Source organism: Pyrus communis, chromosome 14, assembly GCF_041283825.1.
Source record: "Pyrus communis isolate YQ-2024b chromosome 14, ASM4128382v1, whole genome shotgun sequence".
Taxonomy (NCBI): Eukaryota; Viridiplantae; Streptophyta; class Magnoliopsida; order Rosales; family Rosaceae; genus Pyrus; species Pyrus communis.
In genome coordinates this window covers 10,238,242-10,263,428 of record NC_142578.1, presented here as the reverse complement: position 1 = coordinate 10,263,428, position 25,187 = coordinate 10,238,242, and the positions used below count along the sequence as shown (strand labels likewise).

Here is a 25,187-nt window from a genome sequence, read left to right as displayed (position 1 = left end):
GACCCACTGGGAAGTTGCTTGTGAGTTCCCAAAAACAAAACCGTGAGGGAATGGTAAGCCCAAAGTGAACAATATCGTGCTACGATCCGGGGCGGGCCTGGGAAGTGATCCGCCCTGGACCGGGATGTGACAATTTGGTATCAGAGTCTAACCCTGGCTGCGTGTGTGCCGACGAGGACGTCGGGCTCCTAAGGGGGGTGGATTGTAACATCCCACATCGCCCAGGGGAGTGATTCTTAAATGTATATTCTCATAATTACCTAGCACGAGGCCTTTTGGGAGCTCATTGGCTTCGGGTTCCGTAGGAACTCTGAAATTAAGCGAGAAGGGGGCTAGAGCAATCCCATGATGGGTGACCCACTGGGAAGTTGCTCGTGAGTTCCCAAAAACAAAACCGTGAAGGAATGGTAAGCCCAAAGCGGACAATATTGTGCTACAGTGATGGAACGGACCCGGGAAGTGATCCGCCCCGAACCGGGACGTGACAATGTGCCTCCCAAACTGAAAGGGTGAATGGAAGGGGTGACGCTTTTCCCACTTTCCCACAGCTTGTGATTTTGATTGATTGCCACGGCAGGTGTTTGGATAAAACTTGTCGTTTATACAGAACTAACTTACAGCGGTCCCCAAAGTAGTAACAGGATGCTAAACTTTAGATGGAGCTAACAAATCAGCCTCCACTAAACCGTGTCAACTGGTTAGAAGATGGGGGTAATTAACAATATCATAAATAGTCTGTGAATGGCATGTAAGCCTCGGCATAATAGAACCGAAACCGAACCCGGAAAAAACCGGTCGGTTCGATATTAATCAGATTTTTTTTGTCGGTTTGATATAAAACCAAACTGTTTGTTTGTATTTCGGTTTAATATCGTTTCAATAGAGACTTTGATAACTAAAAAGATTTCGATAAAAAAATAATGATGGCTAAAAACCGCATTTACAATCTCTCTAAAAATAACTCAATGTGTTGCCAAAGTACATGTTACACTATTTGGTGCACTATATATATCTTCAAATCTTGAAGTGTATGCTTCCTTGGGACTTCAATCATTTTTTTTCCTTCGATCATATCCGTTTTCTTTTACAGAAAGGAGCAGCCTTTTGGATCTAATTTATTTTCTCTTTTCCATTTTTATTATTTCTCTAATATTATTTCCCATAGCGGGATTTGTACATATATAATTGGAAGAACTTGAAGCTAGCATGCATGCAATTTGATCTCTCTCATTAGGAACAATGTGATTAAGTGAGATGCCCCTTTCTTCAAGCATCACTTTCATTGTTAGTCAGTCTTTTTTGCTGCTCGCATGCACAACTTGACACACAATGACCTACAGAAGTTGATATTTCATTTTGGTATTAATTTTGCTCTTTAATTTCTCAAAATATCGCTTATTAAATTAGAGAAGAACTTACGTAACGGTATTATAAACTAGTCAAGCACTTTGGTGTGGAAAAATTGAAGACACATGATATACTGTGATTAATTTGTGATACTATCGTAGCATCTCGGATAAAAGTAAATTTCTCGTTTTTAGTTCAACCAATCCATCAAAATGGGAAATGACATGGGAATTGAAACTTGACTAATAAATTAGTAAGGGTAGTGCTATTCTTACATGTGTGAATCTTAACGCCTACATGTATTCCACGTTACTCAATTTGTATTATACACGTGTTAAGCGTGAAAATGCATCATACGTGAGAGAGCATATTGAGAGTATCACATGAAGGAAATAAGGATTGTTGCATGTGCTTATAAGTGATTGAGCTACTCCTCATGTTTTCAATTAATTTTATGGTGGAACACCAACTTTTTTCACTATTTATTACATGAATAGTGTTTGAACCAAATTTTCACACCATCGTTGATAGTGAAAAATGCACAAATTCAAGTACCTGTAAATGAACAAACAATCATGAGCAAGCCCAAGACTGTAGGAGGAGGTGTGAGGCTCTTCAACGGTCAAGTTCGTAGGCAATATAAAACTCAAGTAGTGGTAAGAGAATAAATATGTGAGAATTGCATTACCCGAGATAAACCCTAGAGAGGTGTATTTATACCAATTGAGTAGAGGATCTTTTAGGATAGTAGAATCCTTATTAAGCTGGGAAAATCCAAGAGGATATCTAAGAAGTAGATATTGAATCCTCTTAGGAGTGCGATTACTTGTGTAGACACCAATCCTTAAATTGTAAGGACTCCAAGATTATAGGAACCCGTTGATTCCTTGTTGGATTAGGTTTTCGTATCTTGCGAAACAAGGACTTCGCCCACTAATTCCGGAACATGATGATGGTGGTATCGCTGCTCCGTTTATCAGCTCCATTTCATAGGTTGTTGAGTCCATGGCTGGACCTCTGAGCTATGCGTATCCTGATACGCCTTACTCTAGCCCTAGAAAATCATGGTCTCACAAATAGTAGAACTCCACCAGTTAGGAGTTGCCAAGGCAGTTAAAATGTAAAATTACAAAAACTACGTATTATAAGTAACATAATTATCCCATTATTATTTTCATTCATAATGATTGGAATTCGATGTGAAAACAAAGTGTTGGCTGTCTACTACCTGACGCTCTTCCTCTCCTCCATTATTCAAACTTGGGCCGGCACCGTAAGATAAACTGCCGGTCCCAAGCCTGGATAAAGAAGGAAGAGGAGGGCATCATGTAGTTGACAGTCGGCACTCAATTTCTCACGTCAAATCTCTATGATTATGAAAGAAAATATATTTTAATAATTGGAGGTAACCAAAGACATGGCGGAAAACCGAGTTTAGTGGCGTTATAGGATTCATGCAGCCAACCTCACTTAACGTGATAAGGCTTCGTTTATTTTTATTTTAATTTTTTTCAAGAAAAGAAATTCATTAAATAGAAGAAACTCTAGTACAACCAGTTCTAGAAGCATCAAACAACAAAGCATTCGAAGCTTCAATCAGGATACAAGCATCCCAACTATGAAGGTTAACGGACTTGATACTAATAGAAGCTAAAGCATTCACCACAAAGTTAGCTTCCTTACAGATATGATACCACCTAACTTCCTGAAACGAATTGGCGCACCTCCTGACATCCTCAAGGATAAACCTCAAGCTCCAAGGTTTCTCACACTTCCCTTGAACATCATCGATAGTAAGTTTAGAGTCGCCCTCAACGATAATATGGAAAAAATTCTTCCTCTACGCCCAACAGATAGCTTCCTGTAGCGCCTAAGGCTTGGTTGATGCTATTGTCTGTATATTTTCATTCATAATGGCAAATTTCCCAACAAGAAAAAACCAAATCAATTAAAAAAAAAAAAATAATAACTTGTATGAGATTTCTACACATTATCTATGTGACATCCACGTGTGATGCTCGTCGGACATGGACGGCTCAGATCCATCAACACAGAAAATAGAATATTCAGATTCATCCATATAATATCACCCATTGATTCCGCAATTTACAAGTGGAATTACCCACGGGTCGCCTCAAAAAGGATAATCTTATTAATTTTCCGACCAACAAAAAAACCAATTTAATATTTGCTTAAGGGCTAAGATTTCCATGGGCCAACTATTTTCCACACGTGGCTGCACGCCATAGGTCCAACAATGTCACACGCGGTCCATGATTTTAGACAACGCCCTCTCCTTCCGCCACGTACATAGAACTCCGTGGCCAGACCAACGGAGAATGTCGTCAAGTCTAACCGCCGTTAATTTTAGCGGCTCTTATTGCGTAGCGTTTGGGGTTTATAACCCGGCCTATTTAAACGGCGCAAACAGGGGAGAAAAAGAGAGCGACTGAGAGTGAGAGGAAAAGAAACGGGAAGATCGGTGAGCGAGGGTTTCGAAACGGGAAGTTTTTTTTGGTTGGGGAATTGTGAAACGGTAGCGTTGTTGAGATGGCGGAGCATGCAGACGAAGTGAAGGCGGCGGAGTCTTTGTTGGACAAGGTACCGGACAAGATCCACGGTCACGATTCGTCGTCGGCGTTACCGCCGTCGGAGGCGGTGCGCGACAAGGGCATTGGCGGTGGCTATTCGGCATCGTTGAAGTCCAAGGTTAACAGGCTCTTTGGGAGGGAGAAGCCCGTGCACCACGTCTTCGGTGGCGGAAGAGGTAACGTTTCACAATCGAAACGTTCTTTCTGATCTTTCTGCTAATGGATCTAGATCTGCTGAGGCCTCGTGATTTTGTTTAATTGCTTTAATTAAAGTTGGGTTTTCCTTGTTAATGTTCTTAATTCGCTTCTGTGTGATTATTTTGTTAAGTTTTGATTATTGTGAATAAATTAAGTTGGGGTTACTTTGTTAATTGTGTTAATTGGCTTTTTAATCCTTTTCCAGTTTTGCTAATCCAACTGATTATTAAACTGAACCTTTCTAATCATGTTGCAATTTTGTGTCGAGTTAACATTTTGTACAATGACGTGTTGATTACGTGGTTTGGATTTTCACAATCGAAAATTTACAAGAAATGCAACCTTATAATTTTGGTTTGATGAAAAATTGATTGACATTCTTTTTCCATTTTTGCTAATCCAACTAATTATTTAACTGAGCCTTTATAATCATGTTGCAATTTTGTGTTGGGTTAATTTTTTTGTACAATGACATTGTGATTAAACGTGGTTTTGTATTTTCGTAATTGGAAATTTTTAAGAAATGCAAGTTTTTGTTATGGTTTGATGAAAATTGAATAATTATATGTTGCAGCCGCTGATATTTTCCTTTGGAGGGACAAGAAGGTGTCGGCAGGTGTTCTTATCGCCTTAACGATCATATGGGTTTTCTTTGAATGCTTTGAATACCATCTGCTGACTCTGGTCTCCCACTTGTTGATTATTGGGATTGCTATGTTGTTCTTGTGGTCCCACGCTTCAACCTTCATTAAAAAGTAAGAATTCCTTTGATTCTGTATTTAATTGTTCTGTTTGTTTTCGGGGGCGATGGTCACGATTTTATATGTTCTGAATGATTCACTTAGCAACAATTTGTTACATTCAGGTCTCCACCCCACATTCCACAAGTTCAAATTCCTGAGAAGCCGGTTCTACAGATTGCGTCTGCAATTACATCAGAGATCAACCGCGCTCTTGTTATCGTGCGGGAGATTGCATCTGGGAAGGATTTGAAGCAGTTCCTCTCTGTATGTTTATTGCCCTCTAGCTGTCTTTTCTAATTGATGCTGTTCATGTTCCACTACGATTGATGATGATGATGATTTAATTGTTTCTCGATTTTTGTATATAATCATGGCATGTATGAATTGCAATCTGTGCTCATATGAAAGGGATGATCTTTAGAACCTTGTTGCTGACTTGATTGTTTATGTTTTTTGTATTTGTGAATGGTGTTATGATCGATTAGGTGATTGCTGGCTTGTGGGTTGTGTCCATCTTGGGGAAGTACTACAACTTCTTGACCTTGGTCTACATAGGTAAGGAAACCACACATTGTACATATCAGTTATGGCTGCCATTTTCCATTTCTTTCTGTGCGTGTTCTTACCATGGTGTTGATTCTTTCTTCACAGTGGTCGTTTTGCTCTTCACACTTCCTGTGTTCTATGAGAAATACGACGACCAGGTGGATGCAGTTGCGGAGAAGGTACTGATTGAGATCAAGAAGCAGTATGCAGTATTTGACGCAAAGGTGCTTAGTAAAATTCCTAGGGGGCAGACGAAGGCCAAGAAGTTTTAGAGTGGTTGATATGCAGCCGGTTCTATTAACTGTCTTTTGCCAGGGTGTTGTGCACATTTTGTCCATGATTGCTTAGGATCCTCGTCTCCATTTCATAGTTCGCGAGTCCGCTGGATTCACGGTGGGGATGAATTTGTGAATGTGTTTTTCATACTTGTTTTCGCTACGTATATGATATTTTCGGTTATAGTTTTCATGGAGTTTTTGTTATGTGTGACCTGGTGATCATGCTAGTACATTTCAAATCAATGACTTTCTTCTTTTGCTTAATGTCTATGCTTGGATGGAATGATTTGCAATGATTTGGTGATTGTTTCTCTTTTTGGTATTCAATAGTACCAAATCTGCTCAAAAGGTTGTGCCTTCGCTTTTTATTATTTTGGAAAATATTGCTTTGCTTCTTATCTTCGCATACGTAGGCGTAGTCATATTCTCTAGATTGGATGTGACCTTATGCGTTTGTGCTTTCTTCGCTTCTTATCTTCGCATATGTGACCATTGTCATATTCTCTAGATTGGATGTGACTTTATCTGTGCAGTTTAAATTAATTTAAAGTAAAACATTGTTTGTTAACAAATTCTCATTCCCTTCTATTGTAACAGAAGGAAATGAAGTTGGTTAAAAAGATTACAATTTGTGAACTTCACTTTGCCTATCTATTCTTATCCTTTTTGACCTCTCCTTCATATACTATGTTCTTTTTATGTAAATTTGTAGAGAAGGATTAGGCGAGAACAGTCGTGTGATAGGCACCCACCCTCCTCTGAAGGAGGAAGGGTCATTGCACCTCCCCCGTCCGTTCCCCCTCTACTAGTTTTTATTAATAACATGAAGACAAATGAAAAGTAAAACAAGCGGGGGAATTAGGCGAATACTCGCTGAAAACAATTAACGAAAGCCATATGTTATGGGTTAAGAATTCTTCAGCTTCTTGAAATTGTTTTTCCATAATTCTTCAGTTCATATTTCATTGCTATTATCCACCTCCTCATCCTCAATCTGCTCCTCGTGACCTCAAACAGAAGAATTGAAGCCCCACAAAGTTTCTTCCATAAGACGCCTCACGAAAGTACCAAGTTCCACCACATCAAACTACTATTTGTTGCACCAAAATTAGCAAAATCATCTGCCAAACAATTTTCTTCCCTAAAAGTATCCGAAAAACGAAAGCACAAACGAGCAAGGTACCATAAACAATTCACTCAAGGAACCTTGAGAAACCAAGGAACATCCATGGAGTGAGCTGATAGAAGGTGGATGACATGCATAGAATCTGTCGCTAACCAAATGTGATGTCATTCTTTATCCCACGCAATCTGAATTGCCTCAATTACAACAATTGTACTCCGATAAGAAGATGAGGAAGCAAACGCTCCGAAAAAAAAAACACCACTAGAGTCATCAAAAACATCACCACTACCACCCAACCATTCCGTTTACAAGACCCATCTATGTTAACCTTAAGCCACTCAACGGTATGCAAACGCCAAGACACAGGCACAAAACTAAGAGCATCCGAAGAAGGGGATGAAATTCATAACACAGAGAATATAGGAATCGATGCATGACCAGTGAAAGAAGAAAAAGCAATAGAAGTTGATTTCCTCTGATGCCTTAAAAGACGACGTTGGGATGGGACAATGCTGAACTTTTGTTATCAATGAGTTCACCATATTCTCCTTGTTCACCTACACTATGTGGACTTGCAAGTATCCTTGTTAGATCCACGAGTTCACCATTCACTAGATAGGCAGAGTGATTAATCATAATTCGTTTTATTATGTCTGCAAACAATACTAAACTACTTCATTTAAAATTTTAATCTGTAGACATTGGCGTAGCCAATTTGCTAGAATTCACCATTTCCTCGGATGCACTAAGTTCGAATTCTCCTCCGTCCAAATTAGATTAATTTAATACAGAATATTGTTCGTAGAAAAATAAAATAAAAATAAAACCCTTTTTTGTTTAAAAGGGATTTTACAATTTGTAACTACTTTCCTCTCCTCGTCGACTTGTGTCAGTATCACTACTAGAACTCTCGCGTTCATTGCTCATTCCAGATCACAGCCCCTTACCCTAAGAGTCATTGCAGTAAACTCATTGTAGTACGTATACTGATGATCGTCGTCTCTTACTGCAACAAGTTCATCTTCGTACCCGCGGCTAAAGAACGAACCAGGTTGGAAAGTCAGGTATTCTTGGTTTGTTGTCTCCAAACTTGATTTACTGTCACAGGCTGCAGGGCCACTAGGGTTCCGATTCCACAGCGTCAAGAGCGAGTTATCGGACTCCAAGTAGGACGTCAGTTGCTTGTCGACGGTTGGTTTATGGTCCTCGAATACTTGATCCATTCGTGCTGATGTTTCAAGTGTCGTGGAGCAGATGGAAGCCATGTTTGTTTGCTTGGAGAATATGATGAAATTTCTAATTTTGTTTTAAGGGTCTTGTGGTATTGGTGATTGAGGTTTTTTTATTTTTTATTTTATTTTATTTTTTATTTTTTTAACCCTATTTATAGATATATGCGGGCTAATTCCTAATCAGAAAAGGTATAGGATTTTTGAGAGTTCAATTCAATTTGTCTTTTTTTTTTTTTTTTGGTAAACAGGAAATTTCATTCCAAGGCAACAGCCAACACAAACAAAGAAAGCTTGGAACACCTGACCAACAAAAACATACAAGCGAGAAGGGGAATACAAAAGACATTGCCAAACAAAGCTATCACATCTTCCCCAACCCACAACAAAACTACCTAAGAAGGAGGACAAGGTAATCCATCTTTGTTCAAAATCCTCACCAACGAAGATAGGGGCCTAACAACCCAGGTAGAATCGCTCATCTCCGTTCCACGAAATCTAGCGACATAGTTCGCCACTTCATTCCCTGCCCATGGCACCTAGGACCACACGCAGTTGAGAAAACGACACCCCAATTGCCGGATACGACTTAAAATAGGGTATATCTTCCAACTGCAATTTTCAACACCACCATTTAAATAAGAAATTAATTGCTTGCAATCAGATTCCACCATGATTTGTGAAAAGTGGCATTGTTGAGCCAAAAGACACCCTTCTAAAACCACCAGAGCCTCAGCAACTTCTAGACAGGAGGCAAGCACATCCTTTCTTCGAATCATTAAACATCTTTTCCTCGAGTCTCTCACAACAACACCCACAAAACTTTTTGAATCCCCCTGTTTCCAACTCGGATCAACATTACTTTTACCATATGGGAGGGGAGTGAAGACCAAGTACCGTTCCGTTGAACAATAGGCATTGTATCTCGTTGTATGGTGTTCCCTTCTCTCGCCTTCATGAACATAGTATAAGCACATTGAATATCCTGCACAATTTGCACAGGAGAAGGAGGTTTGAGGTTGAAAATAGACTTACATCGAGTTTTCCATATGTGCCAGCATGTGAAGGCCAACAAAGACTGAAATCTCACCCTCTCCGCCTTATCCCCAAAATTCACCTTAAACATTTGAAAAAGCCAAGCATCAAAATTAGTAATAGAGCTCTTATCAACTTTATAATTCAGAGGGCCACCAAACCATACCAGATCAACCCAAGGACAAAAAAACAGAAGATGTTCAACAGTCTCCTCGCACTCATTGCAAATCGGACACAGGGGAGACGTGGCATTATCTGCCACTTAGTATTAATGTCTAGTGTTATTTCTATATTTATAAGTGAGAGGTTTCAAGCTTTCTCGACAAAGGCGAATTTGAACCACATTATTGCTAGTATATTGTAAGACTAAGTCCATCCCCTCTTCTTTAGTACAAATAATATTATTTGTTAAAAAAAATTAAAAAAAAACTATTAATTATCTGATTGGAAAAGGTTTGAGAAACATGTACCAACCGATGGATTGCTCTCATAGGTAGTCTATACTTTGTTCAATTCTTTGCGTTATGGGTTAGAGTCACACTAAAAGAAAGGGAAAGTGCAAATACGAACAAGTGAGATTGTAGGTTTGGAATTCGAGGTCTAATTTGGGCCTACAAATACACTGTTCTAGAGAGAACGATTAGTTTCACAATTTTAATTTGTTTCCTAATCACAACTCTAATTAATTACAAGGGACCGTTTCATACCCATTTCATTTTTTTTTAATTTTTTTTTCACCTTTTTTTTTTTTTTTTTTTTTAAAGCTCAAACCTGAAAACGCTTTTTGTAACTGTTTCCAATTTTCAGAAAAATGAAAAAACTGGAAGCAAAAAAAACAAAGTTACAAAACTAAAAACTGAAAAAAGAAATGGTTCAAATGACCCCTAAATTATTTATTTATGTTTACTGCAAATGACCGTCAGTTAAATTCCTTTGTTTAACAGGTTAAAGTCATATTCTTAGGTGGGTTTATTAAATTGGAATTTTTTAATTTTATAAATTTATGGATTTTGATTGAAATATAATTGATTTGTAGAGATTACATCTAAAATTTTGATTAATTCCCTCGAAATCTCAAGTGCAGGTGTTGTTTGTAAATACTTAAAATAGACTATGAAATCTCTCCAATTGTCACGAATTCTTCAATTTTTTAAAATTCTTTAAAATCAATTTCTAATTGAATACACCTAAAATATTATAACTTCTTCAAAATCCTAATTGAATACACTTTAAATGTTACATCATGATTGAATACACTTTGAATTTCAGAAGATCTCTTACAATGATATTTTAGGGTAAGAAGGTGAGAGACTTTGGCTAATCCAAACAATAGATATTAGTGCATGCTATTCGGATTTTTGTTTTGAGTTTGTACCCTTTGTTTCCCATTAGTAGATTCCTAACAAGTCAGATTAAGGAGGGGGTGTTAGGGTTAGCTAACAGAATTCTTCATATCGTCACACTCTGTTAGAAAGAAAGAGGAGATTAGTTGATGGAGGAGGGGAAGGCAAATGATGAAGCCCTTCAGTACATCTTCGAGTCCTTCAAGTTCATGGTGGCCACCACTGAAGCCTGTTGTGAATGGTGGATGTGCTGGCTTTAATATGAGAACCGCCCGTCTTGTCCCCTTTACTCTACAACACCCCACCCTCATTCGTCTTCCCTGACCTTCGAAACGATCCTCAATTCCAGTGGATTACAAAATATATCAAGGTTCCAACTTCCTATTTAGATATGAGTTCGTTTATATTTATAATATTTTTTCCTACAGAAATTTGAAGTTATAATACCATTGCAGTTCATCTTTCATATCACTAAATTGGTGGTTTTTAGCAGGGTTCGATTTTTTTGAGACTTTACCTGCGTCTCAAAAAACTTGGATTATTCGGGCAAGTTGTATATACTGTATTGAAGACGCATGATGCCTCGTGTTGGAACACCCATTGTCCCACATCAGTCAAGAGGAAAGAGAGAAAGCACTTTAAATAGAATTACCCCATTCTAACTAACACCGAAGCTTTTTTGTGATAAAACCCCACAGCTGAGGATTGTGCAAGTGGTTAAGTGGGGACAGTATCGGTGTTGTTGGAGTGGGCCCTCGGCCCGTCGACCTGAAAAATTCTACATGGTATCAGAGCCAGGGGACGAGCCCATACTACCACGTGATTGGGTGGGTCCCCATTGGCCCCGCGTGATGGGTGAGTCTCAATATGGCTCCACGTAGGCCAAAGATGCCACGTGATTGGATGGGTCTCCATTTGGCCTCGCATGATGGGTGAGCCTCGACTTGGCTCCACGTGGTTGCTGATGTGTGGATCTCCACATGCGACCCACAAAATGGGGTATCACGTGCGGGGGAGTGTTGGAACACCCATTGCCCCACATCGACCAAGAGCGAAGAGAGAAAGCACTTTAAATAGAATTACCACACTCTAACCAACACCGAGGCCTTTTGTGATAAAACCCCACACATGAGGATTTTGCAGGTGGTTAAGTGGGGACAATATCTGTAATACACTGTAAAATTTAAAATATATGATTATACTGAAATTTTTTTTGGGAAATGAAATGACGGAAATGTTCCTCGTTGACAAAACGTAAGTTTATGAGGACGTATTTTATCCTCATATATTTTGGCATGTTTCTTGACATATTTGGTTAGATTTTGATCCTACGAGCACGTAGGCAAAACCCGTTGGTGAAACGGAATTATAACGAATGAGTTATTGACGTTTAAAGTTAGGGACAAAATGGCCATTTAATTGTAAATCTGGAAAGCTCCAGATTTGTTGGAACTTTGATCAAGAGCCACGTGTGTGGCTGTGATGAAGAGGGAATGAGAGAAAGGAGAAAGGGGGGTGATTGGGGTTGCCGAATCAGAAAATAGAGAAAGGAGGGGAAATGAGGAAAAAGAAAAGGAAGGGAGATTGGACCCCTTTAAGGACTCGTGACCCAACCCGGTGCCATCTCTCCGCTCTAGTCACTATTGATGACAGGGTTGGTATCAAAATGACCCTTAGCTCAAGGCCAAATGATCCCTCTCCCATCATTTTCAACCCAAAACAGATGAAATGAGGTTCGATTTCACGAGGAACCCCACAATGGGTGTGACAGGTTTGGGTGGAGATTCACCAAATCTGAAGCTAACTCAGGCAACCATCACCACCTATACATTTCCCTCAACCTCAAGAACCAAGCCCATGCATTGGATGGGGCATTAGAGTTCATTTTGGTGTTGAATCGAAACCACCAAATTCTAGGGTTTTACACGGATAGAGGCCAATTTCAGGTGTTTCCCAGTTGAATTGGACTTCGACCCAAGTATGATAGTTGTTCCTCTCAATAAAATCGACAATTTTGTAAAATTTGGTAATTTTTGGAGTTCATCATAAAACTAGGTTTTCGTTCACTGGAAACCGCCAAACGCAGCGGCGCATGGACAGTGAGCAAATGCTGCCTTTTTAAGCCAATTTTGATACTTTGAATCTATATTTGATATGCAATTGGTGTGTTTCACTTGTTGAACATAGCTAGTGATTGTTAGTTACTTGGATGATTTTCGAAAAATGAGTTAAATATTGAACTATGAACTACGAATGGCTTGATCCCTTCGCAGGGTACGTAGGCAATCTAACGAGACAGTTAGATGTAGCCATAATAAGATTGAATTTAATTTATGGTGGTTAAGAGTTTATTTATTAACCATGAATTATTTTGGGCCTACCTTAGTATTTAGCTCTCGAATTAGAAACTTCGGGTCATTACAAAGTGGTATCAGAGCGAACGATCCTACTTTCAATTTGTTATACTCTTGAATTCTTCTTGTGGTGAATTATGAAATGCAATGTGAATGCATTATTTCATAGAGTTGTGAACAAAGTGTTATGTGAATTATGATTTGCATTGATATTGCATTATTCATAATTCCTATGATTAATGTGGCATTAATGTGAAATACAATGAATCTCTCACTGGCAGGAGAGTGAATATAGATATATTTTTCATGTTTTGATGATGTGAAACATGACTGTGGCGATATTATATATTTCACAAGTTTTATGAATCATGAGGCATTTATGTGCAATGCATATGAATTGTGAATGCATTATTTCAAAATTTTGTGAATAAAGTGGCATCTGGGTGACATATATATGGAGGACCCCTCGCATATGTGGCCTGGTGCAATTTCCATGGTGATTATGGAATTTCGTTAGTGGAAATTATGATTTGCATTGCGGTTGCATTTTTCATAATTTCTATGGTTATGTGAGATACACATATGTGCTTTGAATCACTCACGTGTTGGATTGTGAGTGCAAGTTCATGTGGATTGTGAATGTAGGTACCATTGATAATTCTTATGACCTGAGAGTGAAAGGGACTGTGAGGTTCCCCTGGGTTTCGATCCCCTAAACCTTCAGAGGTTGTTATATGGTCGGGCTACTCCTGCGGGATAGTCTATGTGGTATGGCCATTGGAAATGGACACTCCTAGATTGAGAGTTACTAGGAGTGAGGGGCACTGCAAGCTGCCTTAGGTTTCGATCCCCTAAACCTCTGGAGGCCTACATGGTCGGACTTGTACCATATCTCGTGGGGAGGGTACTTGGTTCTGGGTGTAGGATTAAATGGACACTCTTGTTAACCTACTTCGTGTTGTTGTGGTCAGATTGAAGTGAGGGTAATTGGCCGAGGGACCGGTCATCAGATTGGATTATGTTGGCATACGAATTCTGAAGGTGAATCATGGTGACGACTATGTTTAGCCAATAATGGTAAGTGATTTTACCGGTGATTATGATTTGAAATTCCAATGGTTTTGGCTGGAATCTCTTATATTTGTATTGCCAATTTAAATGGATTGGCTGGGAATTGTGATTTTTGCCTAGCCACTGATGATTAATGCTTGCTATTTTGGCATTTATTTGGCCGATGATCGTTACAGTTTGAATTTATGATAATTGTTTTTCCATGGATGAGAACGGCAATAATATTAAGTGGTTTTACCAATAATTATGATTGGTAATTCCAATGATTTTGGTTGGAAATTCTAATGTTTTGGCTTGAAATTGTGATATTTATTTAGCCATTAATGATTATGGCTTGAAATTTGGATATTTATTTGGATGGTTATGGATGAGAATTTATGATAATTGTTTTGTGAATGATGAATATGGCAATGATGGTAAGTAGTTTACCAATGATTGTGATTATGATGCTAGTATTTATCTAACCAACGATAGATGTGGTTGGTAATCTAGTATTTATTTAGGCTTGAGGATTATGGCTTGATGATTGGTATTATTTTGCCAATGTGTATGGATAGAATTTTCAATATTTATTCTGCCAATGAGCGTGGTAGGAAACATGAGTATAAATGATTACTTCGTGAAAGTATTTATTTCTGGAGGCTTGAATAAAATCATAGACTAAGGTTATGATTTTATTCACTATAAATGAAATGGTGGAATTAGCATTAATTCCTTTTAGATATTCGAGGTAGAAAGCTCAAGGACGAGATTTATTTTAATGGGGGTCAAATGTAATACACTGAAAAATTTTAAATATATGATTATGCTGAAATTTTTTTCAGGAAGTGAAATGACGGAAATGTTCCTCGTTGACAAAACATAAGTTTATGAGGACGTATTTTATCCTCATATATTTTGGCATGTTTCTTGACATATTTGGTTAGAGTTCGAAACTACGAGCGCGTAGGCGAAACCCGTTCATGAAACGGAATTCTAACGAATGAGGTATTGACGTTTAAAGTTAAGGACAAAATGGTCATTTAATTGTAAATCTAGAAAGCTCTAGATTTGTTGGAACTTTGATCAGGAGCTACGTGTGTGGCTGTGATGAAGAAGAAAGGAGAGAAAGGAGAAAGGTGGGGGGGATTGGGGTTGCCCAATCAGAAAATAGAGAAATGAGGGGAAATGAGGAAAAAGGAAAGGAAGGGAGATCAGACCCCTTTGAGGACCCGTGACTCAACCCGGTGCCATCTTTCCACACCAGTACCGTTGACGACGGGGTTGGTATCAAAATGACCCTTAGCTCAAGGCCAAAGAATCCCTCTCCCATTTTCAACCCAAAATAGATGAAATGAGGTTCGATTTCGAGAGGAACCCCACGGTGGGTGTGACAGGTTTGGGTGGAGATTCACCAAATCTAAAGCTAACTTAGGCAACCATCACCACCAATACACTTCTCTCAACCTCAGGAACCAAGCTCATGCATTGGACGGGGCGTTAGAGTTCGTTTTGATGTCAAATCGAAACCACCAAATTCTAGGGTTCTACACGGATAGAGGTTTTCAGGTGTTTCCTAGCTAAATTGGACTTTGGCCTAGGTATGAAAGTTGTTCCTCTCACGAAAATCAACAACCCTGTAAAATTTGGTAATTTTTGGAGTTCGTCGGAAAACTAGGTTTCCATTCGCCGAAAACTGCCACGCTTCGTGGCGCGTGGCCAGTGAGCAAATGCTGCCTTTTTAAGCCAATTTTGATGCTCTGAATCTATATTTGATATGCAATTGGTGTGTTTCACTTGTTGAACATAGCTCGTGATTGTTAGTCACTTGGATGAATTTCGAATAATGAGTTAAAAATTGAACTGTGAACTACGAATACCTTGATCCCTTCGCAAGGTATGTAGGCAGTCTAACAAGATGGTTAGTTGCAGCCATAATATGATTGAATTTAATTTATGGTGGTTAAGAGTCTATTTATTAACCATGAATTATTTTGGGCCTACCTTAGTATTTGGCTTTTGAATTAGAAATTTCGGGTCGCTACAATATCAATGTTGTTGGAGTGGGCCATCGGCCCGTCGACCTGAAAAATTCTTCACCTCGAATATGCCTCAAGAAAACCTTGTTTCCACTCAATTTTCTTCGACTTTGTGTTCGTTTTGATCTAACTGTTATAATTCAATTCCTTATTCCCTTCAAAATGACTATAAGAAATAAGCGTAAACTATTATAATGTAAAGGACTAATTTGGGTTTTTGCCAGTTTAGAGAACTTTCCTGCTGTTCTTTCAGTTGGCCATAACTTCCTTCTCATCTGGTTAATCTTCTGAATCGGAAATTGGATTGTAAACAGGTAACAGACTTTATCTCAGTCCAATTCCTTAATTCCTACCCATGGATTAAGTGCTTCGATGCTTGGCAGATTTGACTCAATATCGAGAGACTCACCCACCAAGGACTTTATCACACCCTTATGTTGCTATTGTTTTAGGTTGACTTTTTGTGAACTGCAATAAAGGGGTGAAGGTTTTAGATTTCTGGGTCATAAAAAGAGAGAATGTTCAAAGGTAGTGATGAAGATGATGATTCATTGATTGATACCTCACACACATTGTGTCTGAATATAACCATTGGAATGAGGGAAGGAGAACAATATCAAACCAATTCTTAACATTGAAGTAATATACCCTGTGATGTGATTACACCTGTACTGAGCTATGACTCATACGAAAATTTAAAAACAAAATTAATTTCTTCAATTCTAAGAAATCTGCAAGGTTGTTTAAACACCAACTCTCCCTTCTAAACTCTTTGTAGATTTCACTCCAAGCATTCCTCTTAAGTAAGCAAATCAATCATTTGGCAAAGCTTTGGTGAGAATATTAGCAATTTAGTTCTTCTGTTCTCCAATACACCAGTTCAATCTCCTTTGCTTGTATAGCTTCTTGGATAAAGTGAAACTTCCTGTTTATATGTCTTGTTTTCGGGCGAAAAACAATATTCTTTGCAATGGCAATAGTTGTGTGTTGTCACATAAAATTTGAGTTCCTTCTATTTGTTCTTCTCCAAAGTCTTCAAGAACAAATATCAATAATTTTACCTCTTATATAGCTTCTGCTGCACTCACATACTTTGCTTTGCTTGATTTAAGCCCAAGAAAACACTCTTGAACCAAGTGTAAAAGATATACCCTAATTTACTTTATGTCATCTTCACTTCCAACCCAATCACTGTCACAATATATTATGAGAGTTGTTGACCTTCCTTTGACAAGCTCAATACCAAAATCTAGAGTACCTTGAAAATATCTCAGGACGCTTTTGGTTGTTCCCATGTGCTTCTTTGTGGGATTATGCATGAATCTAGAAATACTTGCAAACATGATGTCTGGTCTTCTTGCAATCAGATATAACAAGCTTCCTACAAGTTTTCTGATTTCACACTCACATGCTACTTCACTTCCACTAATTACGCTCAACTTCTCATTCATAGCAAATGGAGTTGGACTGATTTGCAGTCTTTTAAGCCAAATATCTTAATTTGTTTCATTGCATACTTTTTCTGATGAATGGAAATACTTTCCTCAGTTCGAACAACACCCATCCCAAGAAAATGATGCAGTAATCTGAAGTCAGCCATTTCAGATTGGCTCATTATATCATTCTTGAATTCTTCAAGTAACTTTGGATAGCTATCAGTGTAAACTATGTCATCAACATAAAGTGACACGATAATTGTACCTTAGTCTCCATTTAACTTGATGAAAAGTGAAGCTTCATTGGAATTTTTTGAAAACCAGCTTCGTTGAAATATGAATCTATCTCATCATACCAAGCTCTTAGAGCTTGTTTTAATCCATATAGGACTTTTTTGAGTTTGTACACCTTTTCTTCTTCATACTCTATCACAAATCCTTGTGGATGTTCAACAAATACTTCTTCTTTCTTAACTCCATTGAAAGTTAATTTCACATCTAGCTGGAATAGACTTCATCCCTTTTGTGCAGCCAAGGCTATCAAAGTTCTAATGGTATCAAGCCTAGCTACGGGGGCAAATGTTTCATTGTAATTTATTCCTATTTTTTTAGAGTAGCCTTTTGCCACCGGTATAGCTTTGTTCTTTCGTATTCTACCATCCAGGTTTAGCTTTGTCTTGTAGACCTATTTAACACCAATAATTGGTTTGTCAAATGACCCATCAACCAACTACCAAGTATCATGCTTCTCAATCATGTCTAACTCATACTGCAATACTTTCTTCTAAGACTCATCTAATGCTGCTTCCTCATAATTCTCAGGTTCTATAATGCACATATTGCATCGAGCCATTATCTCAATCAGACTTCTCCATTTATGTGGAGTATGGTCATAGACTCGAGAGATTTCAGTTCACCTTGTGAGGTACTTGGTTGAGTTGACTGTGTAGATGCCATCAAAGGATTAACTAGTTCAACTGATGCATTCAATTCTTTAAAGTTCGTACATTTTTCCTTTTTAGCTTTTGCAAACATTGGAACATTATTACATTTTCACTCTCATGGTTCCAGTTCCAACAAGCATTCTCATCAAATGTTACATCTTTTGATAGAATGATCTTCCCAGTATCTGGATCAAATAATCTGTAACCCTTCTCACTTGCTCCATAGCTTACAAATATGCATTTGCGACTATTGCTTTCTAGCTTGAGTTTCAAGCTTGAAGGAATGTGCACATAACACAAAGAATCAAAGATTTTTAAGTGTGCAATCCCTGGTTTTTTGCCACTATATGCTTCAAAGGGAGTCATCTTGTGAAGGCCTTAGAAGGGCAACTATTAAGCAAATAGACAGCAGTGTCCACTGCCTCAGCCTAAAACTGATATGGAAGACCCTTATCATGCATCATTGATTTTTCCATTTTTATCACAGTTCCATTCTTCATCCCAATGTATGCATTGTCAATTGCATTTGGATTCCAATTTCATTGCAAAAACTCACAAATTATAGACATGAACTATCCTCTTCTATCACTCGTAAGACATTTCAGCTTGTAACCATATTGCAGTTATTGTTGGTATTTGACAGTTTACTAACTCAATACCAAAATATGTGGGTGATAAGTTTACAAACTCTATCACACCTCTTTCACTTTGCACTCTCAAATAAAATTGGACAAAGAAAGAAATAGAGAAAGGAGGGAAGCAACAAGCTTTGGCAAAACACTTGGACTTTGATATATGAAAGGTTTACAAACTGTTGGATTAAGAAAGCTTACAAGCTTCTTCACAATTGGAAGTGGGATTCGAATGGGATGATGTACAATGCTTGAGAGCTTGGGTATTTATAGCAAACCAAATGATTAAACTAAGATTATTTATTACCACACAAAACACATTAATTGCACCTAATAATTTTTATTCAACCATACCTAACATTGCCTAACTTTCCATGCCTAACTTTGACATTGATTTTCAACAATAGCAACCTGTTTTGATTTGAATTTCCAACACACCTCTTCAAATCAAAACGCCTTCATTCCTAGCATTTCACGCAGTAGCCGGAATGTTTCAATTGGCAATGGCTTTGTGAAAATGTCTGCCACTTGTTCCTTGGTGTGACAGTAGACAAGTTCAATTGTCTTTTGCTTCACATGGTCCCTTAGAAAATGGAACCTGGTATCAATGTGCTTGCTCCTTCCATGTTGAACAGGATTCTTTGCAAGTTTGATTGCAGACATGTTATCTACGTGAATCACAGTCGATTCCACTTGTGGATGACACACTGACTTCAACAGATTTCTTAACCAAATTGCCTCACACACGGTTGAGGCTACAGCAACATACTCAGCTTCACATGATGACAAAGCAACAATTGATTGCTTCTTTGAAGTCCATGAGAAAGCTGTTGATCCTAGAAAAAACACATAGCCAATTGTGCTTTTCCTTTCATCTTGGTCACCTCCCCAATCACTATCTGAATAACCAAATAATTTTGCATCTTCACCAAAATTATAAAATAGACCATAGTTTAGAGTACCTCTTATGTACCTCAAAATTCTCTTGGCGGCCAACCAATGAGACTCCCTTGGTGTTTCCATGTATCGACTCACGAGTCCAACACCATAAACTATATCAGGTCTTGTGATTGTAAGGTACCTTAGGCTTCCAACGAGGCTTTTGTACACTGTTGAGTTTACAAACTCACCCTCTCCTCCTTTGGACAGCTTCAATCCAGTTGCGACTGGGGTATTGACAGTGTTGCACTTGTCCATATTGAACTTCTTCAATATGTCTCTCATGTACCTTTGTTGAAAGATGTAGATACCATCACTTTCTTGCTTCACTTCTATGCCAAGAAAGTATGACATTAATCCATTGTCAGTCATCTCGAATTCACTGAACATGGATTGCTTGAACTCATGGAACATTGCCTCATTGTTTCCTGTAAACAATAAATCATCTACATAGAGATAAATAATTAAGAACTCCCCTTTTTCACCATTCTTCATGTAAACTGAATGCTCGTATGGACATTTCTGAAATCCATTTTGGTGAAGGTAGTTGTCGATCCTTGAGTTCCAAGCTCGTGGTGCTTGCTTGAGGCCGTACAAAGCCTTCTTCAAACGATACACCTTATCTTCTTCTCCTTGTAATTGGAAGCCTTCCGGTTGTTCCACGTACACTTCTTCCTCAAGTACTCCATTAAGGAAGGCTGACTTGACATCTAGTTGATAAATTTTCCATTTATGATGTGCGGCAAGAGAGATTAGCAATCTTACCGTGTCAAGTCTCGCAACTGGAGCATAGACTTCATCATAGTCCACTCCATACTTCTGTTTGTAGCCCTTTGCTACAAGCCTTGATTTGTATCGATCTACACTCCCATCTGCAGTGCGTTTGATCTTGTAAACCCATTTGACACCAATAGCCTTCTGATTTGGTGGGAGCTTTGTCAGCTCCCAAGTGTCATTCTTCTCGATGGCATGGATCTCTTCTTCCATGGCTTTCTTCCAACAATCTTCTTCCACAGCTTCATTGAATGAGAAAGGCTCGTGGTCTGCATACAAGCAGAAAAGGTTGGTTTCTTCTTCTTCTTCTTGTCCATAAATCTCTGTGAGACTCCTTAACCTCACTGGAGTTAAGGAGCTGCTTTCCTCACTAGATGTAGGACCACTCCTTGCAATTCTGTGCACTGGAGTTGTTGTGATTGTTTGAGCAGGCTGTTGCTCAATCGGTGGTACAACTTCTGGTTCTTCAAAATCAGTGGAGACGATCTTCTCTTTACTGACTTCTTTGTTGTTCCACGTCCATGTCTCTTCCTCACTGAAGATGACATCTCTACTAACCACTAGTTTGCCAGTTAGTGGGTTGTAGAGCTTGTATGCCTTGGACTCTTCACTATAGCCCACAAACACACACTTCTCACCTCTATCATCAAGTTTCCTCCTCTTGGCTTCTGGAACTTGAGCATATGCAACACACCCAAAAATTCTTAGGTGTGTAACATTCGGCTCGTATCCACTCCAAGCCTCTTGTGGTGTTATCCTCTTGACACTCTTTGTTGGACATCGATTCAACAAATAAATCGAACAAGCTACAGCTTCTGCCCATAACTCTTTTGACAAATTCTTCTCCTTAAGCATGGACCTTGTCATGTCAAGGATGGTTCGATTCTTTCTTTCGGCTATCCCATTTTGCTGTGGGGTATAGGCAGCAGTAAGTTGATGCCTAATTTCTTGCTCCTTGCAGTATGCTTGGAAAGCATTGGAGGTGTACTCTCCACCTCTATCTGATCTCACAGCCACAACCTTGTGGTTACTTTCTGCCTCTGTGAGTGCCTTGAACTCCTTGAAAATTTTTAGGGCAGCTGACTTCTCCTTGAGAAAATAGACCCAAGTCTTTCTACTGAAATCATCAATGAAGGTAATGAAATACCTATTACCTCCATAAGACATGGGATCCAATGAACCACATATATCTGTGTGCACCAACTGCAGTGGTGCCTTTGCTCTCCATGTATCACCAACAGGGAACGATAGTCGTGCTTGCTTGCCAAGCACACAACCTTCACATACTTGGCGTGTGGCTTCAATCTGGGGTAGACCACGAACCATTCCTCCACTTGACAGCAACTTTAGGCCATTGAAATTAAGATGGCCAAATCGAAGATGCCATTTCCATGACTCATCTTCCATTACACCGATGTTGCAGCTTCCAATCTTTGTGTTCAAATTCAACGGAAACATCCGGTTCTTTGACATTCGAACACGTGCAATAAGCTTTCTCCTTGCATTCCTGAGAGTGAGAAGCATGTTCTCCATATGTATAATGTACCCTTTCTGGAGCAGTTGACCAATGCTCAGAATGTTGCTCTTCATACCTGGTATGTAGTAGGTATCGGAGATGTATTCTTCTCTTCCATCCTTCTGGATGATCTTGATCTTCCCTTTGCCTTCAACTGGCAACTTTGAGGAGTCACCAAGACTTACAGATCCATAGGCCCCTTTTTTGAGTTCGGCAAAAAACTCCTTCTTTCCACACATGTGATTGCTTGCACCAGAGTCCAAATACCAAACATCTTGTTGGCTACTGGAATCATGGTGTGCTAGTAAGACTGTAAGTTCTTCATCAGTATTTCCACTTGATTCTGCCATGTTGACATGCTCACCATTTTTATGTGAACATTCATTGGCATAATGTCCATATTGCTTACAGTTGTGACACTGGATATGCGCCTTTCCTCGAGTAGATCTCCACTCCTGAGACTGACCTTGATTTTGTGCATAGCCTCGACCTCTTCCTCGGGCTCGTCCTCGGCTACGGTTGGATGAGCTCCCACGACGTGAGTTCCACTGCCCACGACCTTTATTTGGTTTGTCAATATTCAACTTTGACTCCAAAGCTTGCTCTAGCGTTGTGGGGCTTGCATTCTTCTGAATGCGTTGCTCGTGAACTAGGAGGGATCCTAGTAGCTCTTCTGCGCTCATCACCTCCAAATCCTTGGATTCCTCAATGGCAGTCACCACATGCTCAAACTTAGATGTGAGTGACCGGAGTATCTTCTCCACAACTCGTACTTCATCGAGTCTCTCGCCATTTCTCCTCATCTGATTTACTATCACAATGAGCCTTGAGTGATAGTCGGAGATGCTCTCCCCTTCATTCATATGAGCAGTTTCAAAATCTGCTCGAAGTGATTGTAACCTCACTTTCTTGACTCGATCTACTCCTTTGTAGATTGTACTGAGTGTATCCCATACTTGCTTGCTCGTTGTTGCTTCTGCAACCTTCTCGAACGTTGAATCTTCCAAACCCTGGTATAGAAGATACAGCGCCTTTTGGTCCTTCTTTCGTAAGTCCTTGAGAGTGTTCCTTTGATCCGCAGTATATACGGCTTCTTGCTCGGCAGTGGGTACAACATACCCACTACTGACAACTTCCCATAGCTCCTGTGATCCAAACAATGCTTTGAATTGGATGCACCATCTTTCATAATTTTCTTTCTTCAATGTGGGAACTTGGAGTTGCACTAAGTTGGACGCCATAACTGCTGCACCTGCCAGAATGGTATTCTGGCTCTGATACCAATTGTTGGTATTTGACAGTTTACTAACTCAATACCAAAATATGTGGGTGATAAGTTTACAAACTCTATCACACCTCTTTCACTTTGCACTCTCAAATAAAATTGGACAAAGAAAGAAATAGAGAAAGGAGGGAAGCAACAAGCTTTGGCAAAACACTTGGACTTTGATATATGAAAGGTTTACAAACTGTTGGATTAAGAAAGCTTACAAGCTTCTTCACAATTGGAAGTGGGATTCGAATGGGATGATGTACAATGCTTGAGAGCTTGGGTATTTATAGCAAACCAAATGATTAAACTAAGATTATTTATTACCACACAAAACACATTAATTGCACCTAATAATTTTTATTCAACCATACCTAACATTGCCTAACTTTCCATGCCTAACTTTGACATTGATTTTCAACAATAGCAACCTGTTTTGATTTGAATTTCCAACAGTTATGTCATTGCCTTGAATTTTTCGAAACATTCAAATGCCTCTAATTTGTACCTCAAAAAGTAGACCTAAGACGTCCTTGTATAATCATCTGTGAATAAGATAAAGTATTGGTTCCTAGAATTGAATCAGTTTGCAATGGCCTGCAAATATCTATGTGAACCAGTTATAGAGGAACCTTTGCTCTCCAAGAGGACTCAGAAGGAAAAACATCTTTGTGTTGCTTTCCAACCATATAGCCTTCACACACTCCCTTTGATTCCTCCAAGTGTGGCAATCCATGTATTATTTCTTGTTCCCAAAGCATTTTGACACTCCTCTCATTTAAATGCCCTAATCTTGTGCAAAGTTTGAGTACAGTGAGTTACACTAGTCCTCAACGCTACTTGATTTGTAGGCATCACAGTTAAAGAAAAGCATATGTTACCAATCATCTTCACCCTAACTACCAAGTTGTCCAGTAGCCATCAAACACATTAACAACACGACCTCCAAATAACAAGTAGTACCCATATTCCATCTTTTGGCCAAAATTGAAGAGATTTTCAGCTAGATCAGGAGCTATCATCATTTCTTGAATATGCTTCCTGCCAAGTTTGGTTTCAATCACCAAGGTGCCTTTTCCAGCAACATTCACAACTTCTCCAGTTCCCATTTTCACCTTGGAAGATAGGTTTTCTGCACATTAATTAGAAGTCTTTCATCCCCTATCATGTGGTTTGCTACAAGCATTGTCAATGTACCAAGAGTTATTCATCTTCATCTCACCCACTATCAATGTACCAAAAGTTATTTATCTTCATCTCACCCACGACATTACACATAAAAAAGTGTTCATGTCTTCTCAAGTTGACTTGCATAATTCACCCTTTGTGTTCCCTTGTTGCCATTGCAGTCTCTTGAAATATGACCAAATTTCCCACATATTGTGCATTTGGGGTTTTCCTTCAAACCAACATTTTCCATAGTGCATTTATCACAATGTTTTCAAGGAACCTTGGTTGTATCCTGGGTAGCATTTTGCTTGGGTGAAAGTTCCCCTTATTTTTCTAATTCTTCCGAGACTTTCAATTTCCAGAGAACCCATGAGATTTGGGTTGCTTGGAAGCTTTATTCAAACTAGTAAATGCTCTCTCAGTGATGTTCTGAGCATGCATATGCAATCATTGCTTAAGTCCTTTTAAGGATGCTACAACCTCTTGAATGCTAAGATCCTTTTGAGTGTTCAATTACTGATCAAATGGAATCATAATTCTTAGGCAAGCCTATCAAGCATTTATGCACAATTCGTTCCTTACACAATTCCTCTCCACAACTTTTCATTTGGTTCAATATATCAAACA

The 25,187-nt window shown here is 38.9% G+C and overlaps 1 protein-coding gene across 1 annotated transcript; it reads left to right on the top strand.

The window, feature by feature from the left end:
• Nucleotides 1-3,759: 3,759 nt before the first annotated feature.
• On the top strand, nucleotides 3,760-5,967 carry LOC137713231 (reticulon-like protein B2). The gene is made up of 5 exons (XM_068452512.2): nucleotides 3,760-4,114; nucleotides 4,711-4,891; nucleotides 5,002-5,143; nucleotides 5,365-5,434; nucleotides 5,531-5,967. Exons 1-5 carry the CDS (start codon nucleotides 3,898-3,900, stop codon nucleotides 5,695-5,697), a joined length of 777 nt encoding a protein of 258 aa, XP_068308613.2. The 5' UTR covers nucleotides 3,760-3,897; the 3' UTR covers nucleotides 5,698-5,967.
• Nucleotides 5,968-25,187: the final 19,220 nt, after the last annotated feature.